The sequence below is a fragment of the Lactuca sativa genome, chromosome 4 (assembly GCF_002870075.4).
Source record: "Lactuca sativa cultivar Salinas chromosome 4, Lsat_Salinas_v11, whole genome shotgun sequence".
In the NCBI taxonomy this organism is placed as follows: domain Eukaryota; kingdom Viridiplantae; phylum Streptophyta; class Magnoliopsida; order Asterales; family Asteraceae; genus Lactuca; species Lactuca sativa.
The window spans coordinates 148,714,416-148,736,539 of record NC_056626.2 but is presented as its reverse complement, the minus strand read 5'-3'; the positions used below and the strand labels follow the sequence as shown (position 1 = coordinate 148,736,539).

The following is a 22,124-nucleotide window of genomic DNA, read 5'->3' as shown; positions in this document are numbered from 1 at the left end:
CAAGTATTGCATGCATCTCGAAAAACCACTTCTTTATGACTTGTCCTTCTCCCACTTTTTAAAGAGTTCCAGGTAAAAGTTACTCCGTAAAACCAGGGGCGGAACACGAGCATTAGAACTAGAGGGGCCGAACTCAAATCTTCAAAATAAAAAATATTTTAAGTGGTTCAAAATTATGACATATCAAAGTCTAAACGAGACTCGTTGCTGAAATAGATCATTTATAAGTAAATTTTTAGTCATACGATTATTTTAATGTTTATGCAGTTATTACAGTTAATTTTTAGTCATACTAAATTACTTCCATTTGGCCGCACCTTACAAATAAATCAACAAATAAGTAACAAGCATCTAAATATTTCAAATGCTAGAATTGATTTATACATACTAATAAACAATAAACTTACATATAAAAATAAATAGTTTAATCCAATAAAATAGCAATGTCAGCTTGTTAGCTTGACAACTTTACAGCTTTACAGGGAGTAGTCACATTGCAAACTATAGGGACTAGGTTTAATTACAATTTTATGCTCTTCTTTATGTGTTAAATAAGCGAGAGAAAAATAGAGAAGAGGCAAAAAGAGGCTACCTACAGTGCAGTGGGACTTGGGGAAAATCGAGCAGGCTCCGACATCAGACAAAGACGGTGAGAGAGATAGAAAGCATACCTTAAACACATGCGACGAACACCGGAAGGGCGTACAAATGTAGCAGCGATCTAAGCGAACGCCATTGTTCTTCCGGTGAGTTTTGAGAGATCTTTCACGGCGGCAAAAATATAATTTTAGGTTTACAGTTTTCTTAAACTCAAAGTTAAATGGTAGTAAATTTGATTGTATGTTTGGATTTGATTTATTTTATAGATTTAATAGATATATAGCTTCCTATTTACAACAGATTCCTAAAAAAAAAGTGAATTAGTTTTGATATGTGATTTTGTTTAGTGATTTTCTGAAAGTTTATCATTGGGTATTTATTGTTTTAGTTAAAAACTAAGTTGTAGAAATTAAATGTATTGCTTATAATTAAAAATCTGGAAATCGGGATGGCTAATTTTTCATTCTAGTAAATATTTTGTAACTTGGTTATATATAATCAGGTAATATGAGCTTCAAAAGCAGGGGGGCCATGGCCTCCCTGGCCCCTAAGAGGGTCCGCCACTGCGTAAAACATTTCACAAGAATGTCCTCTTTTATTTCCATAGACTTCAAGTATTGCATGCACCTCACATCCTTTGAGAATGACAGTACGCCAGCTGGATCAACAAAGTTATCCTTATCAAAAATTAAAAAGGAAACAATCAAAAATCAATTATAACTGTCAAATTGTTTTTGTTTGTACAATTTTAACACCAATTATAGCCCAACACTTGAGAACACGACAAACCAAGCACAACATTTAGTGCTTTTGTTTCTAAAGTGAGTTGTCAAGTAAGAAGCTCTTCTTGTGTCATTCGCAGCGTCCAGCCGCCCAGGCTCCAAAAAACCGACACGTGTACACGTCTTTGCATGGTCAAAGTCAAAAGTCAAAACCATGGTTTTATATTCTATGGATTAAACCTTGCAAGTTACTTATTAAAAACCCAAAAAAGGGTGTCAGTGCATATGCATCGTTTAAATATTAGAAGGTATATGGTTATATTATATGACATCATTTTAAACTTAGAAGTTGTATGGTTATACGACATCGTTTAGAACTTAGAAGTTGTATCATTGTATAGTTACTCTAATAGTAAAAACCCGAAAAAAAGCGTGTTTGTACATGCGGGAAATAACTAATAATTAAGCGCTTGTTTGTTCTACGGTTAACTAGGTATTGTTATCTTCGCCTTGCCACTTCCAAACGATGTCGTGTAGGGCAGGTCTAACGTCCTCTTCACAGAATTTTTTGTATTCGAGTGTATCACCGGCTGACTTCGAAAACTCCACCACAGAAACCTCCGGCGCCACCTCGAACACCTCCGCCGTCACCGACAACTTCCCTTTTCGACCCTCGGAGATCCCCTGCATCTTTATTTTGTACTCGTTTTGCTTTGAATTCAAAATCTTGAAGTTCAGTTTCTTAGCAGCTGAATCGAGTTTGTTGAGAATGGCGGAAGCAGAGTATCTTGACGTGAATAAAGATCCTGATTTTCGTTTACTCTCGAACATGTTTGATAAATCGAACCCGGAAGACATTGATGAAATGAACTCGAAAGCGTTGTAGAACGGCGGCGATGATTTCAATTTTGGGAGTTGTTCTGTTTCTGTTCCCTGATCTTCGGTTTCTTTGATTGAAAACGCAAGTGGTCTTTGAAATCCTTTCAAGAACCATGGTAATCGCATGATCGCCGGAATTGTGATTCTACGCGACGGATCCACAATTAATATTTTGGAAATCAACCGCCGTGTGTCGGCGGAAAACCACGGCGGACATTCGTATTCGGCTTTGAAGATCTTTTTATACATGCGCATGATATTTTCATCTTGAAATGGAAGAAACCCGGCTAATAAAACATATAAAATCACCCCACAAGACCAAATATCCGCCTTGGCGCCGTCGTACCCTTTTCGCCGGAGAACTTCCGGTGCAACATAAGCCGGTGTTCCACACTGTGTATGAAGCAACCCGTCGTTCGTTAACTGCTCCGGCAACGCCGACAACCCAAAATCTGTTACTTTCAGATCACCATTTTCATCCAACAGTAAATTCTCCGGCTTCAGATCACGGTGGGAGACACCACGGCTATGGCAGAAATCGACGGCGCTAATCAATTGCTGAAAATACTTCCTCGCTACATCTTCTTTCAATTTCCCTTTCAAAACCTTAGCAAAAAGTTCGCCGCCGGTGACGTACTCCATAACGAAAAAGATTTTCCGTTTGGTCGCCATAACTTCTTTTAATTCAACGACATTTGGGTGTCGAACAAGCCGCATGATGGAGATTTCACGAGTGATCTGCTCCATTAAACCTTCTTTTCGAACTTGATCTTTCTTGATGACTTTAATCGCTACACTTTCGGAAGTAACAAGATCTTTAGCATAGTACACCTTTGCGAACGTCCCTTGTCCCAACAACCTCCCCATCTCGTACTTCCCAAAGATTATATTCCGGCCACCACTGCTGCCGTGACGATAATCGGTAAAATCTTCCATTTATCTTTCTTTCCTTTTATCTCTCTATCGATGGGAGGCTAGCTAATTGTTTTAGATGGGGTTAAGGTGGCGGAGCTGGCTTATCTCCATGGTGTTATAGATGTTCTGATGTATGAATGAGACGGTGGTTGACGGTTGTCGGAGGGGTGTTTTCTGCTGAACTTTGAGAGTTTGAGGGGTGGAAGCCGTATATAAATGGGCCGGGTGTAGAGTGAGAGTGGTAGGCGGAAGAGGGACCCAAGATTGTGGGGTTTTGTGAGGTGATGATTGGAGGACATAGTTTCGATGAATATTCATTATTCAAGGAGCGGCTATACCCACAGTTTTTGCATTATTGAAGATGTTTTCAATGGTCGACTGCTACGTGTAATTCATGAAAAAACTTTGCCAGCTTACATACCTAATTAGCTTTAATTGCTGTTGCATAATAATAATTGTTTTTTTGTGTATACGATTTGTGTGATTAATTATTCTAATTTTAGTTTGATTGGATATAAACATGTAATGTCGGGTGTTTGTTGATATGAGTGGACATAATAAAACGAGATTAGTAAGATGGCAAACACAAGTAATGTCGTCGACGGTTGGATCGAACGGAGAAATTGACAAAATTTAATAATTGATAATAGATTGTTTTGGGAAGAAATATGTATATTAAAAGTTTAAATATATTACTAATTTTTTTTTTTATTCTAATAATTGAATTTTTTTTTATTCTAATAAATAAATATTATTATTTTTTTATTGACAAGTATTATATTATTAGAACTCTTCATCTACTATAATTTCAAATGAGTTTTGACACTTGTTATTTTGTAATATTTTTTAAATAAATAATATTTACATGTCAATTTATGGTTTTTTTCAATTTTTAAAATTAAAATGCCACATAATCTTATACTTATATATTATATATGTAAAATATCAAATCTAATAAATATTATAATAAATTCAATTAATATGTTTTTATTCCTTATTTCAAAATTTTATTTTAAAAAATACTTATTATTTATATTTTAATATTTTATTTTCTTTAATCAACTCGTATAATACACGAATTTTACACATATTTAATATTATATGTCATTTATCCCCCTCATTTTCCAATTCCACCCTTGATTTGATTTTTTTGTCTTTTGTTGTTTTTTTCCTTATGTTTTTGTTGATATTAATTATTTTTTATTTATTATTATTATTATTATTATTATAAATTTCGATAACCATATAAAATTCGGACAACATTATAAAATTCAAACGACTATATAAAACGGAACAAAAACAAAGTTTGTCTTTATTTATCATGGATATTAATTAATTAAGTATTACATTTGCGTGATGCGATTGAAAGCATTTAGTTGAGCAATCATATACTCATGCTGCCGAATATTCTGATTTGTATGTATGGAGAAGTCTGGACAAAACATCAGACATTGGATATGCTCCTTATAATCAACTATTACATAATGGTTAGGGTGAATTGTAATTTGCCAATATACGATAATGGTATTATTTTTTTTCTAAAATAATGACAAACTTTGTTTTTATTCCATTTTATATAGTCGTTCGAATTTTATAATGTTGTCCGAATTTTATATGTTTATCGAAATTTATAATAATAATAATAATAATAATAATAATAAGATTAAAATATTAAAACAAAACAAAACAAACAAAAAGGAAAATAAACAAAAAAAAAAAAAAAGATGTCAAATCAAAAGTAAATCATTGATTATATTGATGTTAGGGTGTAAAATTGGTTAAGGGGTACTTATAGTACAACTTCCTATTAATTATCAATTTCAAATTTCAAAAATTAAATTTCTCACTCTAATTACATTAAATTAATAATTAATTTTTCATTTTAAAATTTTTCACTCTTATTATATTAAATTAATAACATTAGATTAAAAAATTAAATTAAATTAATACAGATTATAAAGTGATATAACTAAAAAAAATATCTCATAAATAATAATTTATTTAAAATAATTGATTATTGAATTTTTAATATGAAAGTTCAATTAATTTTATAACAACGGTTCTCACGAGTTATAAACTAATATCTAATAATTATAGAGAATTGAAAAAAATGAATGTACTTAAAGCATTTATAATGATTAACAAAAAATGTCTAAAACCTTTTAAACCGATTTAGTTTTAAAGAAAAGAAATTCAATTTCTTTGGATTTTGTTTTAATAAAATACAAATGAATTGTGTCATAATATATAATTGAAAGTCAGTTATATATATATATATATATATATATATATATATATATATATATATATATATATATATATATATATATATATATATATATATATATATATATATATATATATATATTTCAAAAATACATCATAGTTTCTAGGTACAATAAGAAAACAATTTTTTTAATGAATATAAATCAAAATGTTTATCCTTTAATCGAAAAACTCTATCCAAATGTCATTGATTGAATGATGAGTATTTTCATTTTTTTTTACTTCTATTTTCTTACTCTCCATTTAAAAATCGGTAGGCTTTAGCAATTCGTCATGACTTTCAGGTTTTAATGCTTTATTCATAAAACCCGTTGAAGAAAATGAACATAGATTTGATCGGTCTATATATATATATATATATATATATATATATATATATATATATATATATATATATATATATATATATATATATATATATATATATATATATATATATATATATATATATATATATATATATATATATATATATATATATATATATATATATATATATATATATATAGTCTTTTAGATGAATACAAACACATCAAAAACACTATATAACATTTATCATATATTTTTATTTAAAGGAAACTAAATAAATATGAAAAAAAAATCATCAAAGTTTATTATGTAAATGGTTATTTTTCATGTGTTTTTATTCGGTTTACCTGTTCAACCACTGGCGGATCTACATTGGATCCCAGGGTATCCCGGGATGCCCCTCAAAAAAATTTAGTAGTATAAATTTTTCCGAAAAATTTTGTTTATTTTGCGTTCCTTAATATAAATGTGTTTTGCGAAAAAATAACAAAAACTCTTAGTTGGTTTAGTTGGTTATGATGACTTGGTGTTTTTCTTGGAAGTTAGAATTTTGGGCTTGACATATGTTAATTTTTTTTTTGTTTATCGGTTTCTATCCTATATCCCTTCAACTTCTTTCTTATTTCTTATAATTCTAAAATTGTCCCACATCGGCCATAAAATGAAACATAGCCCCTATACATATGTTATATAAGCAACACAAGATTCTCAATTCTCAACAAGTTAAACCTTTGAATGAGTTTGGGTTTAAACCCGAAACTGAGTTTAGAAAACTGAGAAACCGAACCCATTGGTTCGGGATACGCCTTTACGTTGACCCTGACTCTGTCACTGTGTTCAACTGAGTTTTTCTAAAAACCGGTCGGTTCAATCAAGTTTAAAAATCGACGTAAAACCGGTGATAGTTAAATCGTTTCCTCCCCGATTTCCGATTCGACCTGCTAGTTCAAACCGGTTTTTAAAAGATTGATTCATATAAATGAAAATAAACAACTGATTTTAAGGAATATAGTTAAGAAACTGAAATAAAGTTGAAGCTAAGTGATGACACACATGACAGAAGCATGTTATAGAAAGATTCCATGTGGCCAAATGACTATTAAATTGGAACATGACATAAAAAACTACTATTTTATTAAAGGGTTTATACCATAAAAACCACTATATTTACGTCCTAATTCTGTTTTAACCTTAATTACTTTTTTGTTCTACAAAAAAAAAATTACTTTTCGCTATGTGTTTCAATTTTTAGGCATCAACCGGATGCTTCATTAAGCAAGTCAACTTTTTGTCAGCATCTTAAAAAGAAAGCAAAAACTGGTACAAATAAAGTTTAGAACTCGGGTCCATCAGGATGCAAAGAAGGTGTTTTTTCCAACATGCCAAAGAATCATTTACATTAGCATTGCCCATTTTCTATATTATCCGATTCATATAGTAAATACACAAAAAACATATTTTTATATATAATTTTTTTTTTATGAATATAGACATATGAAAACGATTTTATGAATTAAAAGTAGGATATTTCATTCTAATAAATAGATAAAATATGTTTTTATACATACAAATATATAAAATATATTTTTATTCACGTAAAATATCTATTTATGCAAATATATACAAAAAAACATATTTATTCATAAAAATACACATTTATAGATATAAATATATTTTTATAAAATTTGGATACACAAAAAATATTTATTTATACTTAAATACACAAAAAGGATTTTTCTACAAACAAACACATTAAAATAAAATATTTGCTTATACACAAGTACATTAATATATAAAATATTTATTTATATATAAAAAATATTTATTTATACATATGAATACATTAGAAAACATATTTTCTTTTATACATTTAAATACATAAAATACATAGTTAAGCATAAAATATATTTTTAAATATAAAAATACAACAAAAACGTAATTTTACGAATATATACATATATATTAAAAAAATGTTTTTAATGTATAAACATAGTTTTTATATATGTGTAGTCATAAAACTATATTTATATATTTAGATGTATAGACCTTTTAGTTATACTATGAAAATTTTATTTTAACATAGTTTAAATATAAAACAATATTCTTATGCATTGGTGTGTATATATATATATATATATATATATATATATATATATATATATATATATAATTGTATTTTATGTATCTATAGAATGTATATCATATGTATTATTAACGTTTTGTATATTTTTTTTTTCTCTAAATATGTAAGAGATGTATTTTGTATATTTATGTGTATAATAGTGTTTATATAAAATATAAATATTCTTTTATACATAAAATCTCATTTATCCATATAAATACATTTTGTATAACATTAATTACATCTTTATATTTTTATAAGAGAAATTAAATATACTCTTACTTTTCTTCTTAATTATCTTCACATCTATTTTAAATGATGACAAATATCCTAAAATATAATTAATTTTATCAAAATATGATATTTGTCACCATTTTATATAGATAGAAAAATAAGTATGAAGAAAAGAAAAAAGAATATTTAATTTCTCTTTTTATAAATATAGATGCATAAAATAATATGTATTATAAAATATAAATATGTTTTTTATATATTAGATACGTATTTTTTATAAATATATATTAATAAACGTATATAATATATACACTTTATGTAAATGGTGATTGGATTTAATTATAACTTCTAACATTGGTTTAGTGGTAAAGTTTGTCACTTCTTTAGAATGAAATACGTAATTTACTTGTGCATAAAATAGTTTTTATATGTTTATATAAAGTAGTATTTTACATGTAAAACAGTATATATATATATATATATATATATATATATATATATATATATATATATATATATATATATATATATATATATATATATATATATATATATATATATATATATGGTTTTAATATATATAAATATATATTTAGCCGTGGAAACAGTTATAATAAGGAATAAAGGTGGGGACCTACAAAATGGCTTTTTCAGCTTAGCGGGAAACGTCTTCTCCTTTTTTGCCAAACACTCGACTTCGATTCTTGATCCATTCATCCAATTTAATTTTTCAAATGACGCTGCCACCACATCAACAAATCTAGCATCCATATCATCAAAGTGCCTTGCTAATTGAAACAATGATTAAAAAACGAATCACATTATTAAAAACTAGGCGAATGTCTGCGCGTTGTGTTTAAGTATATATATAGTTAAAATATTTATAAATATATGTTTTTTAAATATAACAATAATGTTGTTAAATTTGATATAATAATTCATATACTAAGTTGATATAATATATTGATTATTTTGAATTATATGACAATATATATTTATCTATTAAAATTGCATAATCTCAATCTTGTGAATGACCTCTACCCGTGGGTTACTCATGAATAAAATTAAATATAATATATGGTTTAATGTTATTTATAATTTATTTGCTAAGCATTTTAAGTTCTATGATTATAATTATTTAAAACATCAAACATTGTTTTTTTTTTTATTTTAAAGGTAACAATATAATCATTTATATATAATCATTTTTAACTATTGTTATTGTAAGTTATTTTAAACTGCTTATTTGAAAATTTTTAATGATTATATATATATCTTTAGGAAATATTTTAGTTAAATTGATATTATAATTTAGTTTTTGCATTTAGCACTACAATTTATCACTTTTAACTATTCCCAAAATGTTCATTGGGTTTTTTAAGTGGTATTGAAATTTATATTTAAGTTGATACTATAATGTTATCATTAAATTAACAATTTAAGTGTTTTGTCCAAATTGTTCAAAAGTTGTTTAAATTGATAATGATTTACGTACAACAATATATTAAATATAATATATTAGAAGTTAAAGACATGACTTTATAACTAGAAGTAAATATATTATTTTAATATTGAAATTTAATTTATTATGATTACATTTTAGGTTTGATATTTATTTAACCTTATTAACCAACTTATAATCTTTATTAGAAAAACACTATAATTTATCACTTTTAACTATTTACAAAATATTCTTTAGACTGTTTTAGTTGAACTAAAATTTATATTTAAGTTGATCCTGTAAGGTTATATTTAAAATAACAATTTAAGTATTTTATACAAATTGTTCAAAATTTGTAGCTTTAAAATGATAATGGTTTACATACAACAACATATTTGACCTAATAAATTAAGTATAATATGTTAAAAGTTAAAAACATAACTTTATATTTTGAAGAAAATATATTTTTTAATATTGAAATGTAGTTTATATATGATTACACTTTATGTTTTATATTTATTTAACCTTATTAACCAACTTATATTCATTATTAGAAAGAAATTGAAAAGTCATAGAAGTTTCAAATGAATATGGTGAAAGTAAAAATGAATGAAAGTTTCAAATGAATATGATGAAAGGAAAAATGTTTTCTTTATAAGTATATAATAAGATGATAAGGATTTTTGTGGAACAAAATAAATATTTAGGGTTAAAAGAGAATGATGACGTAAATATAACGGTTTTTTTTTATATAAATCCTTTATTAAAAAGGGTAGATACCAAATAAGACCCGACACAAATGAACACAAAAGAATACTATTTCATAGAAGCACTAATTACTTATCCTCGCCGAGGATATGTAATTGGGCCTGAACTGGGCTTGATCTTAGATATACAGAGCCAATTGCCAAACTATGTTAAAGAAAAAATGCCAGATTAATTGGTTATGAATCGGCCTTGAAAAAAAGTGAAGCTTTTGAATAAAACCTTAAATTGTGGTGTGATATGAAAACATTTTCTTTCTTTTTGTTGGTAGAATAAAAATTGTCATATTTCTCATTGACATGAAAATATATATTTTTATATTTGTGTCTGAGTAACCGAGTACAATTTGTGCCTTTTTTATTTGGCAACGTAAGCATTTGTATTGTACATCCTCTTTTTCTCTTGTGAGAGCTAAAGATAGTAGCCTACAAATATGTTTTTATTGTTTCAAATCTAAGTAGTACAAAGATTTTATTTCTACTTTCTTATATAAATACGTACAAGAAAATACTACCATAATATAAAATGGTATGTTACGTACAATAATTATTATAATAACTTTTGGTAAGACATGAATGTTGGGTGAAAGAATGTCTATATGTTAAAATATGAAATTTGCTAGCATGATTGTATAATATTTACAAGTTGAGATGCCTGCAACCGGTTCTTTTGGAATGGTTGCATGGTTAATGGATTAGAGTTAATGACTTAGGAGGGTAATAAGGTTTTCATTTTTCCATATTAGGTCCCTAAGAGCTAAGAGAATATATATGAGATAATTAGTTTAGAATAAAAATCTCCATGTAAAGAGCTACATAAGATTTCGATTTCTAAACAAATATATATATATATATATATATATATATATATATATATATATATATATATATATATATATATATATATATATATATATATATATATATATATAGTTATGAATTATAATTGGATTATGACCTCATTGTGAGATGAAGAGTAAGTTGAGGTCCAACCAAAACAAAATGACACAATATACTACAAAATAAGAGTACACTCCTTTAGAAGTTTAAATCCAATATGATTGGATGAATGAGTTCATTGAAAAACTATGTTGATCTTTGTTATTCAAGGATGATATAGAAATCTTTGTGACTTCGAGAGTATATTTAATCAAGCTAAGAGACTCTGTGTCACGAAAGAATACCAATCATATACTCCAAAATATTTAACTATACCTAGAGTAAAGTCAAACATTAAAAAAGTTTTCTTTTTTTAATGATTTGCATATATTTTGTCCAGAAGAACTATTTTATGTTGCCTTCTATAAATGTGTTTACTGTTAACTTATAAATGGAATGATGTTTGAATCATTTCTGCTAGTTTTGTTTAAAAAAAAAAAACTCTTTTCTGTTGTTTTTTTTATCAATGAATAAGGAATTTTGGCATCATTTGTTTCCATATATCATATATGTACTTTCTAGTTGTTTTGCCATAATATGAATGTTTTTGGAATGAGTAATAGACTGATCTTTCAATCATTCCTGCTACCTTTGTTTTAAAAAAAATGTTTTATGTTGGTTTTTATAAATGAAAAAAGAGTTTTGGTCTTATTTGTTTCCATATATATATATATATATATATATATATATATATATATATATATATATATATATATATATATATATATATATATATATATATATATATACTTTGCAGTTGTTTTGTTAAAAGATGAATGCTTTTTGAATGAGTTTCATTCATTTTCTTGAAATGGTTGTGATGTTATTGCATTTTCTTCTTTTTTATTTTTTTCTGTTATGCTGTTATCTTGCTTATTTTTTTTCTTTTCTTATTTTTTTTTCAGGTTATATGTTCTTTCTTTCTGCTGTGATTATCATCTTATTTGTGTGGCACTCTTTTTGTCATCGTTGCTTTGGTATTTCTTTTTTTGCACTTTGTTCTTACTTCCTCTGTGGTTGTTTTCTATTGTTCTCACTGCTAGATATAGATATTAGATAGATATTTTTTTTTGGTAATGGTTTCTTCTTCTTGAGGTTGTGAAATCCAATGTTTAGAAGGTCGGATTACTAAATGGGTAATTTATGCAGCAATTCTGGTTCCAAGGTGACGATTTTTCATCCCTCTTTCTATATGCTTTAAGTTTCATCTTTCATGTTTTTTTTAAGTGTGTTCTTGAATTTGTTTGAATATAAGCATAAGCAAGTAATTTGACCGAAGGGATTTCTTTCTTATGATCGTTGTAATTAAGGGTTTCTTTTCTACTAAACATCCAAACAGGGTTACATCTAATTAGAGTTAATTTTCCAGTTTTTTATTAAATCTAGCCTTTTTTTAATAAGATAAAACAAGAAAGTCTTCAATTTTGACCAATCAGGATTCCTTCATTGTGCAATTTTGTGATGCAGACAACAGCTCAAAGAAGCATGATGCAGGGTATCACGAAGCGAAATGGCGTCAACACCCTACATTCACACCACTTTCTTACTCAACCATTAGATGTGTGACAAAAAAGCCCTTTTGTTCGTTGTAGTTACACACCAGAATGTCATTTCTCTTGCACAAGAATGTCATTGACACTTGGAGAAGTACCTCTAATTAAATATGTGACATTTACTAAGTTTAATTTTATTTTCCTATGAGATATGTAATTATATCACTTTGTGTGTAAGTCATTACTTTGATATTGAAGGAGTCGAACCAGCTCTACTTGGTATGTATGTGGTTCCCTTTTGGAAACTTCTTTTGAGTAACAAAAAGTAACTTGGAAACAAGGATTGTCAAGTTGACGAAGTAAGATGTTATCAATTTAAGCAAAAAAATTTATATGCCCTTACTAAAAATCTAAATATCGTATTTGTCCGACCTAAACTCTAAATTTCGTATTTGTCCTTCTTAATGTTTTTTAATATCATATATATCCAAATCTATTTTTTTGATAATTATTATTGATTTATAATTTTTTTTTACCTTTTTAAAATCATTAAAAGTAAAAACAAACAACTAAATTGACAATATTTCCCTTCCTTTACAAATCACACATTTAATTCATTCAGTTCAGATGAGGTTATACTCTGGTCGTCATCTTCTTCACGATCACCTTTTGTCTCCTCATGTTCCTCGGCGTCTCACCGTCTTCTTTCTTTGCTGATGGTGCTATGTTGTCGCATCAAGGGTAATAAGCACTAGTTTATCGAGGGTCAAAAGTCAGGTATATGCATTTCCGATATATATTTGGTTAATCTTACAAATGCATATATGATATATGATTAAACATACAAGTTATAAGTTTATTTTCTAAACAATCTTCCAGGCATTTTGAAGGTGAATTCCACTATCTGTGACCCTAATTGGGATTCTATACAAGAGCTTATTAAATCTTTGGATGAACAGTATTAGGAAAAATGGGCAGTTGATCTTGAGTGAGTCCTTTCTCTGTAAGCCGATAATTGTGTTCAAATCTCTTCCATGACATTTTTGTATGATTGATTCACAGCTCATATGAATTATTTGAAGAAATTACCTATTGAGGGGATTATGATTCTATTTCTATATCTAAGAGAGACTTTCAGCTGCGACATCCGAAGAAGTTTATCAATGATACCATTGTTGACTTTTATATTAAGTTGAGAATCTTTTTTAACTTTAACTGTATATGTTGTTCATACATGAATTGGATAACAAAAGAGAATAGATTTAGAATAAGTTAAATGACACAGTTTAACTCGATATTCAAATCCCGCTATAGATTTTGAAGCTTTCTTGTGGGAACTCATCATCATTTTTTTGTTGATGTTCGCCATTAATAGTCTGCAACTGATGATCAGTATGTTCAATCTTTTCTATTTGATCTTAGTTTCTATGCTCTCAGATGTGTTGATTTTAATCTTGAAATTGATTACCTGATGTTTATTGCTTGTGTGCGATAACAATGGGGAATAGGAGGTTGCTCGTATGTTTAAGAGGCTGCCATAGGAAAGAGACAAGGCTACGATCTGTGATCCTAATTTGCCTTAACATGTGATCTGTTGTACTGTAATTTAGAACTAAGAGCGATATTGTCCATTTGGTTGTTTTAGTTTTAATAATTTTAAAAAGGTAAAAAAGATTATAAATCAATAAAAATTATTAAAAAAAAAACAGATTTTGTTATATATGATATTAAAAAACATTAAGAATGGCAAATATGATATTTAGAATTTAGGCCGGACAAATATGATATTTAGATGTTTAGCAAGAAAGTATACGAAATTCTGCCATCAATTTATATGATTTAATCCGTTCATTTATTAAGACCTTAAATAATATAGCCTAGCCTTTGTTGAAAAAATAAAATGATGTTATCATTTTCAAGAAAAATTGTTGGAGAGATATAATTCAAGACTATATTATACAATATAAACAATAAAATGACCTTAGAGAAAAAACCAGTAATTGGTAAGATTGAAACAACACCTTAGTCACTTGGAGAGATAAAATATCTTCTATTTTTGCAGCTTTTGGTAGAGGTAGATGTTGCTGACCCACACAAGGGCATTTACGTAATTGGTGCTACCAGCGGGTTTGTGATATGAACTACACTGTTTATGAATAAATGAATCTCAAAAAAATTAAAATCAAACACACAAGAACAATGCTTCTCATTCGATACTAGAAAATCAAGAGACAATTACAATTACACATGCGCTTTCCAACAATAAAATATTCCAATTACACCATAATAAAAACTACCTTTTTCCATTCCACTATATAGAGCATCTTCTAACAAACTTAAAACGACAAATACCAGAATTACCCTTGAGCTAACCTGCAGTTTGATACATCATCTTTTCTTTTCTTTTTTCTCTTTTTTTTAATAAATCACTTTATTCATGTGCCTTTGTCATTAAAAACCACAAAGTAAAATCATTTCTATTCCATCTGTTAAAAAACAAACAACTAATTTTTATAGTCCTCTAATTTTGCTAATCGGGATCCACAAAATGAATGTGGAGAAGAGATATAGTGTTGGATCCATAAAACATTTTCACATGCCCAATTGCCCATTGCCAGATTTCGAATGAAAAATGACAAATAAATAAAAAAGAAAAAAAAAAAAAAAAAAAAAAAAAACATATATTTTACATAACATCACAAAATTGGAAGCAAATCCACATTTCCAAAAATAACAAACGAACATCGAACCTAAATAAATTGTAAAATTAAATCATATTACTCATCCATGATGTCTTCTTCCTCTTGCTCACTTCCCTCCTCCGCATCTCCTTCAGAACCTTCCTCGGACTCCTCTTTCTTTTCCTCGCTATTTCCTAAAATAAACAAAATATAAAAAAATTCACTTGTTAAAGAGAGCCCATTAAGTTCCACAACTTTACAAAATCTAACCCTCGTCTCTTTTTTCTTCCATCTCCCCATTTATGTTTCATTTCTTTCTATTACAACATTCTACTTTCAATTTTTGTCTTATTAGGACATAATTGTATCATCATTAAATCACTTTTACGCAAGGTAAAAAAGTAAATATCACAATTTTTCATGTTAAAAAAAAAGTTACCGTATTCACTAAAAATTACGGTGCCCGAACATAATCCATCCTCGATCTTGATAAGCTGAAGTGTCATGCGGGGCCCAATCTCTTGAAGCTTGACAGCACTTTTAGTAGAAGCCTTATTGACTCTACCAACATCACTTGCTAAACTCACAGTTGCTGCTTCATCATCTCCTTCACTTTCTGATCCATACCCCGCCCTTTTCATTTTCAATAATTAAAAAAAAGATATCATTACTATGTGTGTGTGTGAGAGAGAAAGAAACAAAAAAAGAAAGAAACGTTACTTTGTTACAAAGTCACTGACATCTTGAAGAGATCTGAGATCAGGAACTTGATGATTTTGCACAAATTTTCTGATTCTACGTGAGACTCCAACTGGTTGCAATCTGATGGAATAATGCCTAAAATCAATAAGCTTTGTCTCTTTGTTGTAATTAAGTAACACAATTCTCTGACATGATGACAGTTTCACCTGCAAAATTTAATATAAATTATAATTTATAAAATATTAAGCGTGATAGAAAACATTTAAAGAGAAAAAAAAAATACTCACTGTTTTAATGTCGATAGGAGGGAAGATATTTTGAAACATAATTGTTGTAAGTTTCAAATGTTGTTCACCAGTTCCAAAACCAGAGAGCACAATCTGTATTCAAAATCAATATTAGCTTTTGTGAAAAAATAAATGTAACAAATAAATCAACAAAAGTAGATTAAAAATTAGATGTAAATTAGGGAAATACGAGGGGAGAGTTTTTGAAGAGGTCTTTTGGAACTCTTGGGCGTAATTGGGAGTTAGCAATATCAACAGCTAAAGAATACTCTTGAATTTTGAATGTAAGAGTGGGGCCCTGTGGTGTTCTTGCAACTCTCAAGTATGGTGAACTTCCTGTTTTTGATAACATAAGAAAATGTGTTACTCCCATGGGCCCCGCAACATTCAAGAAATCTTTCAGGTTGTTACGCTTCTTTTCCTGTATCGATAATACATAATAAAAAAAAAAAAGTTATTAAAACTTAAAGTGGTGAAATTTTTTTAAAGGGTTTAAGTATTTAAAGCTCGAAATAGAATTACCTTTAGATTTAGAGCTGTATATGGAAGCATCATCTTTCTCAAGTCTGCTTGTAATTGTTTGAGAGAACCAGGTAATTTCAATCTTGAAAACACAAAGCTTCTTGGTATCTTATCACCTGTGACATGATCTACATTCTGCTGTGGTTGTTTCTTTGCTGGCTTAACAAATACCACTTTCTTTTTCTGATAACAAATGATTGTATCACAAATGTATTAAATTCAAAGACCTTCAATATAAATAGTAACATAGTTTTGTTTTATTTATTTGGGTATCATGGTATACTATTTCCTTTTAATCGTCTCCACAAGCTAAAGAACTGAGTAACATTGCTTACATTACGGAAACGAGCCATCTTCGAATTATGTGTTCGCTTGTTGCCCTAAATTGTGTTTATGAAACAAAATTGGTTAGTATAATAAACTAAATTAAGATTCCGATTAATTGCAATATGTGTGGGATGATAACTTAAAACTTTAGCTCTTTTGGAGACTAAAGTGATAACGAATAAATATCAATCAATTCAAACATAAAACATAACCATTGGGTGCTAGTGTTGGCTACTCTTACAGGTTTAAGATCTAGGTTCAATTGATAACTGAAGCACAAACTCATACATAGGGAAAAAACGACAGCAGGAAAATCAATACCCATTTCAAATTCAAAGTTATCAACTTTCATTACAATTTTTTTTTGACATAATTATAGCAGTATTACAAATGTTTCTATACAATTGATAAATTCGGTGGACCAACAAATTATTCTAACAGAAACCAGGGAAAAGAATGAAGAATAATGCTAGGGAAAAAAAATCGACGGCAGGAAAAAAAATCGACGGCAGGAAAAAAAACGCTAGCAGGAAAAATTGAACAAAACCAACCTAGCTGTGGGGTCGACGGTCTCCGGTGTTGCTGTGGGGGTGCGACGGTCTCCGGCCGGTGGCTTCACAGGAGAGAAGGCGGCAGCAGGGGAGGCCTCGCTTGGAACACGCGATGGATGGAGGCGTCTGTGATTTGTGTAGATACGTATGAGGTTTATTAGGTTAAGGGGTTTAGGTCAAGGCCTCAAGGGCATATGGTCGATTCATTCAAATGGTGAAATAAGAAGAAATAAGGAGTTTTTATATTTAAGCCATAACAAATTGACAAAACTTCAAAAATGTCCTGTGTTATGTATTTTTTTTAGATTTGTCTAAATCTTGATTATTTTTGATTAGTGGTCCTTTAAGCTAGTCTTATGTGGAAAAGGTCCATTTTCAAATTGAAAAAACTAAAATACCATTAATATATTTATTTTCATTTTTTTTTCTTTTTTTTTTTTTTAACTATTTTATAATTAATAAATAAATACAAAATCTCTCTCTCTCTCTCTCTCTCTCTCTCTCTCTCTCTCTCTCTCTCTCTCTCTCTCTCTCTCTCTCCAAGAACACTTTCATCTTCTTCATCTCTTTTTTATTAATCAAAATTCCATATCCAAACATCGATTCCAGACACATATAAGCATTCATGAACATACATATCAACATACACTCACATACATCATCGGAATCAAACTCTATAAGTTCAATCCATATGAGCTTCCAGGTGACTAGAAATGTAACAGCAAGTAATGTTAGGGTTTCTAGAAGACGACATTTTCTAGCAACCATATCAGTTACTGGTCATAAATTGGTACTCTTAGATCAGTAATTTGGAAAGTGGGTTTAGGAATCGTTTGTTTAGTGATAGCTGGAATGGTGGGTATGGGTGGTATAGAGAGATGCGGAATGGAGCTTGGTGGAGGAGGGGGTCTGGTCTTCTTCTCCGGTTGGATCGTTTTTCAACATCAACAAATGGGAGCACATAAACGCATTTCACTAAGAATTATTTGCGATTCATTTGTTATGTGTATGTGCATTCATCCTCATATGTTGAATCTGAAATCGATTTTGTATTTCCTTTTGGGAATAGGGCCTCCTCTTTATTTGTTTTTATTTTTAAAAATTTAAATAAAAGGGAAAAATATTTAACAAAATAGAAAAACTAATTAAAAGGGTAAACTAGTCTTTTTCAAGTTTAACAGAGACTAATTCCACAAACAAATTACCTCAAAATGATCATCAATCCAAAAAAATCGAGGTTTGGATCAAACCTTAGAAAAAATGCATACGACATTGACCATTTTTGCAGTTTTGTCTAACAAATTTATCAAAAATCATTTATTATAACTATAAACTTCTTTTTTAATATTTATCTAAACATTTTTTAAATTATATCAGTATAAAATCGGTAACAAGTTACAAAGCTCATTTTTTTAAGCTTAATCAAACACTCTCTACTAAGGCTGCAAGGAGTCGCATGTTACGGAAGGCTCGCTAGAGCTCATTAGAATCGTTACACACTGCCCCTGGCTCCCGCTAGGGGCTCGCCACCATCAATGCGCTAGCTGCTTAACAAGAGAGAGAGAGAGAGAGAGAGAGAGAGAGAGAGAGAGAGAGAGAGAGAGAGAGAGAGAGAGAGAGAGAGAGAGAGAGAGAGAGAGAGAGAGAGAGAATTTGATTTTATTGGTTGTTGGAACTTTTGACCACAATTCGTTTTTTAACTCTTTCTTCTTTAATAAAAGACAAAACTTCAAAAATGGTCCCTATGGTTTCCGAAAATATCAAGTTTAGTCTTTAAGTTCAAAAAACTTCACAAATGGTCCATGTGGTTTCAAAACTTTTAACAAATGGTCCTTTTCGCTAACTCCGTTAGCTTTTGACCGTTAAGTGAAGGACATTTCTGTCTTTTCACTATTACAGGGACCATTTTTGAAGTTTTGCCCTTATTTAAAAAAATAAGAAAAAATATTATTTAATATTAAAGCTCTCTCTCTCTCTCTCTCTCTCTCTCTCTCTCTCTCCCTCCCTCCCTCTTCAGCCAATAAATCAGTTCTTGTTTAACATCACCAATCGTGAAGTTCTTATTTACATCTTACCGATTGTCAAGTTCTTGAAGCTAATCGATGTGTGTTCTTCAAGATTTGGTGGAGTTTTTGTTTAACGGTGGTGTTGGATTCCTCTCGTCATTAAGATCTCGATATCCATATTTGATTTCAGTTTCAAGATGGTTGATTCCTTCCCATTGTGAACATCGTGGAGTCCAAAGTCGATTTTAGTTTTGTGGTAGTGGTCTTCATCGACGATCGATTCTGGGTGGTGGTAACTAATCTTCATCATTAAGTGATTCAAGATTGTTTAAGGGCACCTTACAGTTTATCCATATGATTTGATTATAAACTCATACACAAGAAACTTTGTAGATCCCCTTATGATGAAACCATGTAAGTCAACCAAGTTTCGATGATGGATTTGTGCAATAGTTGTAACTTCTACTCTTAACCACCCTTTTCCTTCAAACATCCTTTCCAGTCGATAATTCACCGCCAGTGCAGGTTACCGAGTGAGAAATAGAATCAAGAGAGAGAGAGAGGGGGGGGGGGAATTAGAACCATAAAATACAGACATGGTTGATGCAGAATAGAAGAGGTTGAAGCCGATTTAGAGATGGGTTTGTGAGTTGATTCAACCACCATAAAGGTAGCCAACCAAGTTTCGAGATATCTTTGGGGGTATAACATACGTTGCGTTTCTTGATCTTGTTGATTGGTTGTAGAATAAAGATGAATAGAAATGGATGAACGGAAAAGATCATTTTCTCGTCGAAGGAAGAATCACTTGGGATTTCAGGAGATTAAGAAACAAAGACACCGATTGGGGAAACAAGTTCTTATTCTTACCAACTTCCAGGATCATGTAAGTTCTTCTCATAGAATCAATTCCATTTAATTCAAACGATTTCGCTATTCTATACCCTACTTACTTCCATCCATCAAAAGATTATCATGTTTTCACTTGGCAAAACCGAATGATGAAACTTGACCGAAAATGGCTGTTCCGTTTAGCCGGAGCTCCACATCCAGGTAACATGAAATCAATTCGAAGTCTTTTAATCGATCAATGCAAGAATTCAAACTTCGGGAAGCTTATAGACTGTGGAAATTAGGGGTGTCGAACGGGTAAAATTTTCGGGTTTCGGGTAGAACGGGTCGGGTAGAACGGGTCGGGTAGAACGGGTATTTCCTTAAGAAAATAATACCCGATACCCAACCTGTATTGTAATTCGGGTTTTCGGGTTTCGAGTATTCGGGTTTGATGTCGGGTCGGGTAATTATCGGGTATACCCGAAAATTTCTTAAATGACACTTATTGATAATTTTTTTTCTTTATTTTTTATTTTTACATGTTGGTTGGTTTAATAAAGAATCGGATAGGAAAATACTTCGTATAATTAACAAGTACATATATAATAACAATACAAATCATTATAATATGTTATGTATTTTTTTAATTGTATTCCATGCGATAGTGAGAAACCGAGAATTGTGATGACGGTTCAGGACTTCAGCTTTAGCGTCGTATTCCCTATGCAAGTTTGTGTCGACTGTCGAGCTGTCGTTCATAAGAAAGAAACGAAGGGTTTTGTTTTATTTTAAGTGTGCGTACGTGACTGCATTGTATATTTGATATTATTTAAAAAACGAATTCGGGTATTCGGGTATACCCGAAAATAAATATTCATACCTAAAACCCGACCTATATTATTATCGGGTTAACCTATTACCCGAATGTTCATACCCATTACCCGTTCTACCCGACCCATTCTACCCGAATTCGGAATGGGTCGGGTGGGTAGAACGTGTTGCGGGTTTTTTCGACAGGCCTAGTGGAAATGGTGGTTTTATTGAAGAACTTAATTGGAATAATGCATTGTTTGAAGAAGAATAAGATGAGGAGATTGTGGGTGCTCATGAACGGGATCCTTTTTTCTCTAACCCAAAACAACAAACTTGATCATAACTGCACATAGATATATATTGGGTTATACTTCTTCTCTTGAAGAAATATGATTCTCGATTACTAGTTGTTGATTTTTTGAAATGACGAACATGAACTCAGACATGAATTGGAATGGTGGGTTTTTGATTTTTGGAATGGAGAGAGAGAGAGAGAGAGAGAGAGAGAGAGAGAGAGATAAAGAGAAAAAGAGAGAGAGACCTTTAATATTAAATAATAATTTTTTTCTTTTTTTTTTAAATAAGGGCAAAACTTCAAAAATGGTCTTTGTAATAGTGAAAAGACAGAAATGTCCTTCACTTAACGGTCAAAAGCTAACGGAGTTAGCAAAAAATACCATTTGTTAAAAGTTTTGAA

General features: G+C 29.7%; 2 protein-coding genes across 2 annotated transcripts; both read right to left on the bottom strand.

Annotated features, from left to right (window-relative positions):
* Positions 1-1,692: 1,692 nt before the first annotated feature.
* LOC111892240 (CBL-interacting serine/threonine-protein kinase 25) lies at positions 1,693-3,415 on the bottom strand. The gene has a single exon (XM_023888311.3). The coding sequence runs from the start codon at positions 3,135-3,137 to the stop codon at positions 1,812-1,814; it is 1,326 nt and encodes a 441-aa protein (XP_023744079.1). The 5' UTR covers positions 3,138-3,415; the 3' UTR covers positions 1,693-1,811.
* Positions 3,416-15,362: 11,947 nt separating this feature from the next.
* On the bottom strand, positions 15,363-17,992 carry LOC111892290 (peter Pan-like protein). Its single transcript, XM_023888364.3, has 8 exons — positions 17,775-17,992; positions 17,232-17,276; positions 16,897-17,079; positions 16,565-16,795; positions 16,375-16,467; positions 16,106-16,293; positions 15,825-16,018; positions 15,363-15,579 (listed from the first exon to the last, which is right to left on the bottom strand). The coding sequence occupies exons 2-8, from the start codon at positions 17,247-17,249 to the stop codon at positions 15,482-15,484; spliced, it is 1,005 nt and encodes a 334-aa protein (XP_023744132.1). The 5' UTR covers positions 17,250-17,276; positions 17,775-17,992; the 3' UTR covers positions 15,363-15,481.
* Between the last annotated feature and the right edge of the window lie 4,132 nt (positions 17,993-22,124).